At 39.5% G+C, this 13,632-nt stretch overlaps 1 protein-coding gene across 1 annotated transcript in view; it reads right to left on the bottom strand.

The window, feature by feature from the left end:
* The window catches only part of SCIN (scinderin), a 71,609-nt gene that overhangs the window by 49,658 nt on the left and 8,319 nt on the right, over positions 1-13,632 (bottom strand). Inside the window, exon 3 of the mRNA XM_073003246.2 lies at positions 9,569-9,730. Within this exon, the coding sequence (XP_072859347.2) occupies positions 9,569-9,730 (162 nt within the window). The remainder of the gene's footprint in view (positions 1-9,568; positions 9,731-13,632) is intronic.

The raw sequence follows: 13,632 nt of genomic DNA, 5'->3' as shown, positions 1-13,632 counted from the left end.
ACCACCTTTCACTTTTCCTAGCATTATTGTCTTTGTCTAGTGAATTTTGTTTTCTCATGGCATATCCAAAGTATATATAGCTTGAGTTTAGCTTTTAGTGATTGTTTGGACTTGACTACCTTTAGAATCCACTTATTTGTCTTTCTAGCAATCTTAAGTATCCACGAAGCTCTCCAACAACACCATATTTCAAATTAATCAATTGTTTTTCTGTCAGCTTTCTTACCCGCCCAGCTTTCATGTCCTGTAATATGCAAGTCAACTGTCAAGGTAAACTATAGTTTTCCAAAACCCTGAAAGTTACTACTCAATAAGACTCATGTCACATCAAAACATATTTTAGCATTTTTCTGAACTAACCCACAGGGTGTTACTTACAAATCTGAGAATAGAATATTATCATATAGGACCAACAGGTCGGTACATATCATAACAAGAAGATATGCGTTTTGTGACAAGACAGCATGCAAATGTTATTCATCAAAATGCTGGATTTGCCCTACTTAATTAGATAGACTTCTATATGTTTTTAATGAAGCTTGAAGTTGAAAGTTCAAATTATTAACAGGACTATATATAGCAGCCAAACTGGTTTTTAAGTGTCTAATAAATTTGTGAAAATAACATTTCAAAAGAAGTTTTAAAACACAACTAGGGAAACCTGATAAAAGTGTTCACAAGATTACACGCCATGAACCCAGAATAATACACATAATTTACGGCAAAGACATCTAGACAATTTTTCCCATGCTAATTAGAATATGAACAAGCTAACAGCGAAAAATGCCAGTAAGGGTTCAATAGGTTTTATATTGCATACATTGAAAGATGGCATCAAATAAAAATAAACAATGAAGAAAAGGACAAAAGACTGTGAGAACAATTTTGAATCAACATTTTGTTTGTGACAGAAGGAATTGTAAACAAAACATTATGCTTCTCTGATGAAACTACAGAAGAACCCCAAAATCCATGGGGGATCGGTTCCAAGCCTTCCCGCAGATGCAGATGCTGAAAAATTTGAATTACAGCAAATGCTATTTTAATAGTGAATGCTATACATAGCATGTCTCTAGCTCCCTCTATTGTCCAGTTCTGGTAACTTCGTCTTTAGAAATACATATGTCTAGGATTTTTCTTTTAATATTTTAAACATGTTTTCAGACCACAGATAAGTGAATCAGTGGCTACTGATCCCATGGGGCCCTACTGTATTATGGAGAGACCCAAGGTTCTATTCTGAAATAGAAACAATATTTTTAAAATAAAATGTTGTCAGTTTTAATGTATTCTCGAATGCTTTCACGGCCAGGATCTGATGGCTGTTGTAGGTTTTTCGGGCTTTTTGGCCGTGTTCTGAAGGTTTTTCTTCCTAACATTCCACCAGTCTCTGTGGCCGGCATCTTCAGAGGATAGGAGTCAGAACTCTGTCTGTGCTCTGGTGCAGTTTGTAGGATAGTTGAGTATTTATAGCTGTGGGATCAGCTTTTTGTCCTTTTCAGGAGATTGGGTGATTATGGTGATCAGCCTGTTTTTTGTTGTGGGTATATTGTTGTGATAAGGGAGAGAGATGATCTGTCACTGTGATTGATGGGTGTCGTTAGCTGGTCTTTTGTATGTCGTGATCACCAGTCCTTGTGGCTAGCTAAAATCCGTTGACCTTTTGCAGGCTGTATTTTTCAGTGCTGGGAGCCAGATTCTGTTGAGTTTTAGACTTTCTTCTTGTTTGTTGAAGCTATGCTGTTTTTTGTGGATTCAATGAAAGCTGATCCCACAGCTATACATACTCAACTATCCCACAAACTGCACCAGAACACAGAGAGAGTTCTGACTCCTGTCCTCTAAAGATGCTGGCCACAGAGACGGCGAAATGTTAAGAAGAAAAACCTTCAGAACATGGTGAAACAGCCTGAAAAACCTACAACAACCAACCGTAGTCAGTTTTCTTTTGTTTCCTGAATCCAGAACAAGACAAGACAACTGTCTAACAAGGAAGCGTCTAATAACTAATTTTTAAGAGAACATAATAATGAAAGCTTTAAAAACAATGGCCATGGTTTTCACTATCCATGGCATGCTACACTTGATTTATATCAGAAGACTTGAAACTGTTTGTTGGAAACAAAATCCGTAACCTATCTGTCAACACTTCCTTGTAACCAGTCACCAATTACAGTTTGAGTGCTAGAACTAATTAAGGCACAAAATACTTCACTTTTTAACCAGTTCCAGCATTAAAATAGCCATTAAGAGTAAAGACTGTTATTTTGACTTGCTCTGTGTGGAAACAATTTTGTTTGCACAAAGAAAATGCTGTCTTCAACTAGAGGCATTTCCTGCCAAATCAAAGGCAGCAAACTTTCCATAAAACGTTTCTAGGCATGAAAAAGAGAAAAGGCCAATGAAGGTCAACAGCAAGGTCGTTTATGAACAAGACAGAATTAGTAGTTTCAAGAACAGTTATCATACAATTAAATAAATCTGAAGTAATGAATCAAATTAGTCTTCAATTGTTTAAAGCTGCATAAAATTGCAGATAACTCAAACAACAGCTTTGGAGGAAATTCAATCCTTCAAAAAAAATCTCCAGCTTTTGAATGTGGGATATTGCTTCTGTGTCCACAATTCAAAACAGCAGGAAATGGTCCAACACTACCTTGCAGTATTGTACCCACAATGCCAGTAGGAGAAAGGATGCCAAGCTTTACACATTAAAGGCCAACCTCAGCATCAACAACTCCAATGTCAGCAGTCAAGATAATCTAAATGTCTTCTTCTGCACTCATTACCATTTACAAAGAAAAACCAAGCAGGGGAAAATCCCAAATCCCAATCTTTCATCAGTTCGCAGCTTCTCATAAAAACATAAATCAACCGTCATGGCTGTTTTCTAATTATTTACTTCAATACTTCAACAAGCATGGTAGCTGAGTTTCCTATATAAAGCAGGAATTTTTAAAGTTGCATATCTTCTAAATCTGGGGAGCATTTTCTTTTCAGGAAGCTGGAGTAGGCATTTTAAAAATAACTATATAATTTACTACATGCCAGGGAAAAAATGGATACAAAAAGGTTCAAAGAGGGATACTAGAGTTTTTTTTTTCCAAATAGAATTTATAGCTTAAAAAGTGCTCATCCAAATCTTTCCGAAGTCTGGCAGGGAACAAGCCCACACTTTCTGGTACCACTGTGTAAAATATAGTCCTAATTCAAGAATGAATCCAAATGTTCCAACCTTTTGTTTGAACTGCTCCCTCCTAACTTTACTGAGTGTTGTATTCCAGTGGTTCCTAATCTTGGATCCCAAGATATTCTTGAACTGTAGCTCCCAGAAATTCTGGCCAGCAAAGCTAGTAGTAAAGGAATCTGGGAGTTTTTGTCTAAGAACATCTGGGGATCCAAGGTTGGGGACCACTCTGTATTGCAGTGGTCCCCAACCTTGGGCCTCCAGATGTTCTTGGACCACAACTCCCAGAAGCCTGAACCACCACCTCTGCTGGCCAGGATTTCTGGAAGCTGAGACTGAAGAACATCTGGAGGCCCAAGGTTGGGGACCACTGCTGTATTGGATGGTCACAATACTGTGCACCTCTAATACACATTTTTAAATATAGAAATCTCTGTTCTAGCAGATGCCAACTCAGTGAGAGGGAAGTTGTTCTAACATAGTGCCTCACATCATCTCCAGTTTTAGTACTATTTATTTTGTTAAAAGTAAATAACATCTTTTTAACGAAATACATTCCTCAATTAATTGGGCATGCCTTTTAAATCAATTGCTTATTGCATTTCAATTTTAGTGCATTCACTCTTCCAATTTAAATTACTGTGCAGCACAAACCTATACATGTTTATTGAAATGTAAAGTTTCATCCTACTCAGTGAAACGTACTCAAGAGTATGTTCCCACAGGACGGAAGTTCATAGAGTACAGTTTTATGTGCTTCATCCTTTGAACACAGCCACAAAATTGGATGATTTATTTTTCATTTCAAACAACATGCAGGACCACCTGCTATCATTCTGATTTGCTCAAACCTTACAATCATTTGAACTCTTCCTTTACGTCCCATCCCTATGTAAGATACACGAGCAGGGATGGGAGAAAGGGCCTTTCCAGCTGTACACTCTATATTTCTAATGCCCTCCTTAAAGTTCAGTTGGCACTAATTCTATTCTTTTTTTGCTTCTAACTTTCCACTTGTCCAATTATTACAGCATCACATATAGCTGGTTTGACTTGTTCTATCCTATCATAGGTTAATGTGGGAGCTCATACTAAAGGGCAGCTCACAAACTAAAAAAAATGTCAGAAATAATTTTAAGTTCACTTGTTTGGAAAGTTGGGTTGTCATTTTAAGACATGCTGAGGATGATTGGCTAGAATATTTCATACAGTGAACAGACACAGTTAATACACAAGTAAAAGCTGGAAGATGGAACAGGTGATTATGAGAAATGCAGTTGCAAGTTCACGTACTTTGCCTAAATTTATCTCCAGTAGCAAACATCTTGTTGTTCAGCTCATAGAATTCATGGCCAATCACTCATCCAGAGTGCATATCCAAAAGAGGAACACAGAAATAGCATTTCCTGCTTGGAACTAAAACAAATATAATCTGAGAATCTTAGAAATGCAGAACTGAAAGGGACCCTACGGATCATTGAGTCCAAGGAGGCATAGTGGGGAATCAAACTTCCAATCCCAGAGAGCTAAACCACTAAGCTATCCAACAGTTTGGGGTTTAAACATGAGTCCTATACTGACCTTCTAGAATCAAACAGTTTTGCTAAATTGGTGGGTCGCATTTCTAAGAGTGTTACTAGAATTCAAGAGTATTTTAATATAGGCAGGTTATCTGTAAATTCCTCTAATGTAACAAAGTCCCATTTTAACATGATTCTTAGGGATAAACCCAGTTGTTCATCCCAATTGTTGTCCTCCATGGTAAAGACTCCACAGAGGTTGGCTAATTTCCCAAAACTACAAATCCCATGATTTCTTAAGACAAAGCCACAACTGTTGAAGTGATATCAAAATGGTGCAACTCTGTAATAGATTGTGAAGGTATGTGAAATGTTTAAGGAGGGGGTTTACCACTGCCACACACACCCAGCAAATGCCCGTAACCAAGTGCAACTTGAACCCAGGTTTCCTGAATGCTGGTTTCCCGCTCTACCACCACCCTGGCAGTATAGCATTTCACAAAGAGCTTCTTGCTCAGTAGATTCAAGGAGATCAATTTGTTCAATCTACAAAGCATTATGGGAAAAACTCTAGTTTTTGCTTCCACCTAAAAATTAAAGAGACCAAACTGCATTCTTTATTGAAATTCTTTACTGAAAGTGGTAACTGTATCTATCCATCAGTGATTAGAGATTCACCACCATCACTCAGCAATGATCTCAAATATATTGTGCTATTGAGAAGTCTGGTTGGCTTACTGCCATCCTAAAAAACTGAGTCAAACTACGATGCAGCTTGTCACAATAATTTCTGAATCAGGAAACTTCTTTGCAACCAACATTAGCATCCTCTTCCAAACAGAACACTGTACTTTTTATTTTCATCAGATGATTATTACTATATCCTGGTGATCAATACAAACATTTATGTAAAACGACTGGAGAGAATACTCTCATTTAGCAATGCTGGTGTACATTTGCTAAGGAAGGTTTGCTACATTAATCATAATGATTGCTTCATTCAGCATTTGCATTTCCAAGTTCCAAATAGGCGAAACAAATGTAAAATTGTGTTAAAATATGAAATTACAAGATCTTGGTTCATTTGCCATATGATGTGCATATGAAATTAAAAATTAACTTCAATATACACTGCTATAAGTCATTAAAGAATACCTGCATGAATGAAGAAGGTATGCAGCACTGATCTGGTGGTTATACAAATGAATCAACAATTGTCAAAGATGTTTGTTCCTCCATCATCCCAATAGTCATATGCAAAGCCTGAAGTAACTAATTACAAGTAAATTATAGTTAGCAGTTACTTTATCATTAATTCTTTTTTCAAATAATGAAGTCTCCTCCACCCCCCACCCCCCCGTTTGCAAAACTTCATTTAACCCATGGGCTAATCATTCCAAAGGTTAGAAATCCAGTTTTAAGTTATTAAATTTTGCAAAGCTGTGCGATAAATATGCTGAAGCTGAATATACAGATATATAAGTGTACAGATTAACAAAAACATGGATTGGGGGGGAGTGCAGCTGTTAGAAAATGTAAAGACAAAATGTACAGCAAATCAGCAATTAAATCTAACTTCTCCCACAGTTACATCTTCAACCACCAAATGTGCTAAAGAAAGCATACAGCAAGATATGAAAACAACAAATATACATTCTGATTGTAACTTAGAAAGGAATAACTTCATTCCATTTGCCATGTAACTGTAGTTATTTTTATTATTATAGAAGTGTGACCTTCCTAAATCCTGGACACAGTTAAAGGGCTGCAATCTTGTGCTCTATTGCCAGTAAAGTTGAAAAAATAATAAGGTAGATAAGAGGAAAGGATGTTTTGCACCACAGGACAATGACCTGCACTTCGTCTGGCCATACCACTTCCAAGGTTTGTGCCTGGTCGACATGGAAGCCCATTTCAGATCTAGGGTTTGTTAAAGCTTGATCACTGGAAGACCTGACTGGATGTTACGCATGGGTAGAGATGGGCAGCAACGAAACTCAAAAAACAAACAGTGAACCGGTTCATTGGGGGGGCAGATTTATGATAGTTAATGGTTTGTGGCTATCTATGAACTATACTCTGGTTCATGCCCATCTCTACTCATGGGTTTTGTGCATATCATCTATAACACAACTTTTCAAGTTCATAACACTAAAACAAAATAGGGAAATGGAAATTAGTGGTACTCTTCCTCTTGCTATTATAAAACAAAAATAATTCAAAGTCTATGTATGAAACCCTGATAATTTTTCCTAAATATAATAGCATAGCTACCTTAGACTGTAAACAGATGATTTAAAGGTTTCCATTAAGAGGCTCTGTTTTATAAAATGCAGAACTCTGGAAAAACATCCTGTTAATACTGAAATTTTCCACTGTTATCATAGGCAGTTGAGAATCCACTACACATACATATATACCAAAATATTTTAACATATGTTCTACACAATGCTGTGGAATAGATGAACATATGTAATTTTGTTTTCAGTTTGTTTTCTGCCATAATTGACAATTTGTGCTGCCACAAATCCACGGTGATAAAATAAGAAGGGCCCCTTCTAAACAACAAACAGATTTACATCTCCAGAAAGCACTGTCTTGTTACACTCTTTCCTCTGAGCTGAATCACTACAGTACTCTTCACCTGCATTTTAAGAGACTAATGGAAGCAGCATAATTAAAGAAATTAATCATGATGCAACCGGCGTGAATAATTATGCATCCACCTAGAGTTCCTTTAGGTGCGCCATGTACATGTGAACCAGAATAACTTCTGCAGTTTCCCCCTCCAGAGGGTGAATACACATTAGGTGGATGATGTGAGGCTTCCGGTGGGAAAACATGTGAAACACAGAACTATAAGTGTGAAAATGTTTTATGAGTTTAGAAGAATGGGAAAAAAATTAAAGGTCAAGAAGAAATCACAAGCACAGAATTTGGTTAATTGTTTTCCTCAGCGTTGGTCTGCGACCATAATTATGGATGTGATACATTCATTCTACAATATTCCTATTCAGGGGGAAAGAAGTTTTTCTTGAAAAACTTAATAGCACCTCATAGGAGGCTATCTTCTATCCAGCTAGCCCAGCAATTTTTTATTCTGGCTGGTTGCAGCTATTTCAGTTCTCAGCAACATCAGATGCATTTTCACTCGCTTGTGATACAGGAGCCTTTTAAGGCATTTCATCTGACCTCTTCTTCATATGCAGTTGGGTGTGGACAAAGTATCATCTTGGGGCCACATGTGGCCCTCTCCATTCTCCCATCACTCCCTGGCCTTAATTTTCCTTCCAGAAAAGGTGAGATACAACACCTTGAAGTGTCCAAAAGAATTGTGATTCATATTTTAAATTTATCACAGGGCTCCCTGCACCACCTGACCGCCCAATATATTGATTGTTCACAGCTGGAAGTGAATTTCTAGCCACTACAGCCTTAATATTTTGCATTTTATGTTCTTTAGGTTTTAGTTTTGCATTTTTGTCAGCCCTCGATTGATTTCGGGGAAGCAGAAAAGTGGACACAACAAAGTTGTCCAGTCCAATGTTATGTAGACATGTGTGGTTCTACTCAAGAGCTACAGTCCTTCACAGTCAATACAAAGTTCATAAGAACCAGCAAATGATTCAGAAGCTTTTGTTGTTACTCTCGTGTTTTCAAGCTCTATATCAGTACAGTAATTATAATTTCCTAAGTACTCAAAGCATTTGACACAGATTGGCTGAAGTTCTGTTGTGCACTTATACAAATGGGTTAACTTTTGGAAGCAAATTGTTGTAAGTTATCTCTATAAGTTTTTCGGTTTGTTTAACTGTGCAACAGGATTTCAGTCACTGTCTCATACAACAAGCCTACAGATCAGGTCAGTATTACAAACCTTATATTATGGGAGGCAGTGTGTTTTTCTAGAGCTACTACGTGAGTTCATGGCTGAGCTAGGTTTAGATTATAAATGCTCATCATCTAGCTTGTGGTGAGGAATCTTTGGCCCTCCACTTTGCACTAGATGTGCCACAGTCCTTTAACACTGGATATACTGGTTGGAAATTGAAGTTCAAAACATCAACAGCTGAAACCTTCCTCACTCCTAGAATGGCTAGATGCAAAAAAACTGATAGAGGTTCCGAACCAGTAACTCTTTACCTGTTTATCTGTTATATTCATACTCAACCTTTTCTCCAATGAGCACAACACAGTGTGCATGCCTCCCCTACTCCCTGTTTCATCTTCACAACAAAAGTGTGTAGTATCTAATGCTGAGGAAGTGTGACTGACTCAAGATTGCCCAGTGAGTTCACTGAGTGAGGATTTGAACCCAAATCTCTAGAGCTCTAATTTAATCGCCCAGCCACTATATCATAAGAGATCTTACTCACACCAGCTACACCCACTTAAATTTCCTCATCTACGCAGTTACCAAAGATGCTCTTGCCCTGTTGCTTTCTGAGGCTGGTGTTCACCATATCCTGCTTCAGCAATGTCTAATTTAAGTCACTGCATGTGGCCTGAGTCCCATGATAACAGGTGATAATGAATGCTCATTACATAATAGAAACAAAGGGAAAAACATATTCTTCCTTTTTATGTATCAGGGGCTTTTCTACAGCCAGCTGATGTTTTAGAAATGCAGTAGTTCTCTCACACAGGATGTGCTGTGGATCTTTTTATAAATTCCCTGGTTTGCTCAAATGCTTGAAGGGAAGTGGTCAGCAGCACACCACAAATACCATGAGCTTATGTTTGAGGCTCATGATACTATGAATCTACTGTCATAGAGAAAGGATTCTTAATATACTGGATAAGCCAGCTCAGAGCTTCAACAACTGTGGGTTTTGTAGGCTAGAGTTCTGTCGCAACTTACCTTCCCAAGATCTACAATGAAGCAGTCTCCTTTATTGAAGCTGTCCCAGCTAAGAGGAACTTCAGTGGCTCGAACCACTCTCCGGCCTTTGATATGCAGAAGTCTCTGAGCACTGAGGTCATTCGTGATGACATGCTTAAAGCCAGAAGCAACACCACCAGCCTAAGTAAAGTAAAACAACTAGTGTTAGTTGGTTCCTTTGGTCAAGCTAGATCGTGGAGAAGTTCATTTCTTGGATTACAATGCCCAGAATTCCCAGCCAATACAGCTGGGTTCAAGTAGACAAGTGGATGTAGGGGACTGTAGGCCAAAACCATAATTTTGCAAGGCTGGAGTCAAGTACGTAAAACATTACAACTTCTCCATGTATATAAGCAGAAGCTCAGGCATCAATGCACAGCATGTTTGCACTAACCATAGAGATTACAATCCACACAATGGTTTCAGCTACCCAACATACAAAAGGCAAAACACTGATTAGGATCACTTGTCTGCTTCTGTTTTTCATTCCATTCAAGACATGTTTATAAGTACTCTATCACCACCACCACCAGGTTGAAAAGATTTTGCATTATGTCTAAGAGCGATAAGCATCCTAGTGTCTTCCAGGTGTTCTGGACATCATAATTCCTTACTATGGTAGTTTTGGTTTATGGGAGTCATTTAAAACAACTGGGGGACACTGAGGACTTATTTGGATGGAGTGTTTGTTCCTATAAAAGTACCTGGTTTGTCATTGATTGTTCCTATGTTCTCTTGATTGCTTATATCATTAATGGTTATTTTGGTGACAAAACGCCTAGCAGAGATGTTTGTCCCTCCCTAGATGCATTATTTTTCTAGATTTTTTTTTCTAGGAGCATCATGGGATGCAAAGAAACTATGTACTTTCTATGTATCCCATGCAATTCATTTCTGCTTTAGAGGAGCCTTCTGATTGGATACTATTATTAGCACGCCATTACATTAACATACATATCTTTGTGAACAGAGGCACAGACAAAGAGCTTCACAAGGGGTGTGGATTTCAAAGAGTTCCCAAACAGAAGCAGTTTTGGAGACCTGAACTTTTCAACTTTAGTATGGCTGTGAATCACAGTAAATCCCACTCTCCCTTGGAACAAACTGCAATCAACTAGGGTAAAAACAGAACATGGACAGAGGTCCTACTCCAGTCCTCCGAAGATGCCGGCCACAGACACTGGTGAAACGTCAGGAAGAACAACCTTCAGAACATGGCCAAAGAGCCCGAAAAACCCACAACAACCATCAACTAAGGTAAAACTTTTAACCCTTCTGTAAGAGCTCCAAGTTTCTTCAATTTAAACAATAAACTTGCTTAGGAAACTTAGTTAGTGGAAACCTATCGAAGTAGACCATGTTGAAATATGACAAATTCAAGAAAAATTTTGATCTCTCAAAAATAAGAGGCTGTGTTCGTACATACATGATAGCTGATTTCTCTATCCTACAGCAGAAGTAGCTGAACAAACCACTTTTTGTCCATGATTGTTTCATATGAAGCACAAAACCAACTGTACACAGCTTTCTGGTTTGTTATTCTTTCAACAAGATACAGAAATAACTCTGAGTTTGCTTGAAGGTTAGTTCTCTGATTTGTTGTGGAAACAAGCCAGAGAAATGTCTGAGGAGAGTTGGTAGGAGACCCCTGATATAAGCATTGGTTTCACTTTCCAATGGTCTGAATAGGCTCATTAGATGGACAAAGGTTTGGGGGGGTGAGTCAAAATCCTGCTTCTGCAGTCCTTCTCCACCCATTGTCATGGGTCATTAACAGTCATTAACAGTGGTCTTTCTGATGGGTGTGATCCTGATCTGATCTTTCTGGGGAGGATGAAACAGCAAGATAAATAGGACACTGATTGTATCTAAGGCCTCCACCTCTGTTGAGTGAGGAATTTTCTATATGCACATGTATGGCCTCCTTCCAAGCCCCCCCCACTTCAAATCACCTATCTTCTGGTTCAAAATGAGTACATCTTGGCCGTCAAATGAGTGTCCTTTATCCTTCAAATGAAGGAACACTGCTCATTGTGGTCCTGGGGTGTTTATTTATTTATTTATTTATTTAATTTATATGCCGCCCACTCTACCCAAAGGTCTCTGGGCGGCTTACAACAATTACAATTCAATGCAATAAAATAAAATGATTAAAATACAATTAAAATACAATTAAAATACAATTACAATTGCCATCATTAAGACCCACAGTTAATGTTATTTCAATTAAAAGCCTTCTGGAACAGGAAGGTTTTGACCTGGCGCCGAAATATCATCAGTGTCGGCGCCAGGCGAATTTCAGTTGGGAGGGCGTTCCATAGTCTGGGGGCAGCTGCCGAGAAGGCCCTTTGTCTACAAGCCATCCCTCTTACCTCCTTGAGGGATGGCTCTTTCAAAAGGGCCCCCTGGCTAGATCTTAACAGCTGGGTAGGCTCATATGGAAGGAGGCGGTCCTTCAAGTATCCAGGGCCCAAGCCGTTTAGGGCTTTATATGTCAAAACAAGCACTTTGAATTGGGCCCGGACAGCAACTGGTAACCAGTGTAAATTATACAGAATCGGCTTGATATGCTCTCTGGCGGCCCCACCACTCACCAGCCGCGCAGCTCGATTCTGAACCAGTTGCAGTCGCCGGACCATCTTCAAAGGCAGCCCCACGTAGAGCGCATGGCAATAATCAATACGAGATGTTACCAGTGCATGTGTAACTGTCATGAGACTCCACTCGTCCAGGTAGGGCCGTAGCTGGTATAATTTCCGCAGCTGAAGGAAGGCACCCCTGGCCACCGAGTCCACCCGAGCTTCCAAAGTTAGACTGGGGTCCAGGAGCACCCCCAGGCTGCGGACCCTGTCCCTTAGGGGGAGTGTAACCCCATTCAGGACAGGGAAGTGGCCCTCCAACCTGTCCGGCGAAGCACCCACTAACAGCACTTCCGTCTTGTCTGGATTGAGTTTCAATTTATTAACCCTCATCCAGTCCATTATCAGGTCCAGACACGAGTTCAGCACAGAAACCGCCTCACCTGGATTGGTGGAAAACGAGAGGTAGAGCTGAGTGTCGTCAGCATATTACTGACTCCTCAGCCCAAACCTCCTGATGACCTCTCCCAGCGGTTTCATGTAGATGTTAAACAGCATGGGGGACAGTATCGAGCCCAGTGTTGCACTGTGCTGGGCCATTCTCCTACCAAATCTCCTCAAACTGAAGAATCTACAGTGGTGCCTCGCATAACGAGCGCACCGTTGAATGATGAATCCGCATTGCGATGCGGATTTCCCCATCGCTAATGCGAGGGCATGCTCGCATTACGATGGGGGAACAACTGTTTGGCAGTTCCAAAATGGCCGCCAGACACCCAAAATGGCCACCGGAACACAAAAAATGGCCACCGGGACACCTAAAATGGCCACTGGGACACCTAAAATGGCTGCCGGGACACCCAAAATGGCCGACGGAACATGGGACAACATCGGAGAACGGTGAGTTTTGGGCCCGTTCCGCTTAATGATGTTTTCCCATAGCGAAGGTTAATCCGGAACGGATTAACCTCGCTATGCAGGGCACCACTGTATTTAGATGAGTAGGGAAATATTTCAACCTAATAAGAAGTCCAGTTGCCATGACTCAACTTCCAGATAATCTCACCTGGATGAATGAGAAACTTCACAGATACACAGCCAGAGAAATTATTCCCTGCCAAGTTCAGGATTCTTTCTTAGCCCCATTTAAAGATGAACACAAGATCTTCTGCATGTGAAGTGTTTGGCCCATTCTGGACAAAGTGAAAGTTCTTCAATAACTAGTTTATCTCAACCAGAAATCTATGGTTAAGTATTTTGGAACAAGTTGATTTAATATCCTGGCTTGTTCTGAAGTTGCTGACCAAAATTTCCAAATCAGACAAAAGAGGAACCTACAGGAAATGGAAAACTTTTCATTTTATTTGCTAGCTTATATGAGGAGGTTGCACTCCTGGGCCAAAAATTCTTCATATCACAGCTTACTAAAGCCAACATATGCCCATTCAAACTCTCTCAGTGAGT

This window comes from Pogona vitticeps, chromosome 6 (assembly GCF_051106095.1).
Source record: "Pogona vitticeps strain Pit_001003342236 chromosome 6, PviZW2.1, whole genome shotgun sequence".
Lineage (NCBI taxonomy): Eukaryota > Metazoa > Chordata > Lepidosauria > Squamata > Agamidae > Pogona > Pogona vitticeps.
Note: the sequence above shows the minus strand (reverse complement) of the source record. Positions and strands in the feature narration are given on the sequence as shown.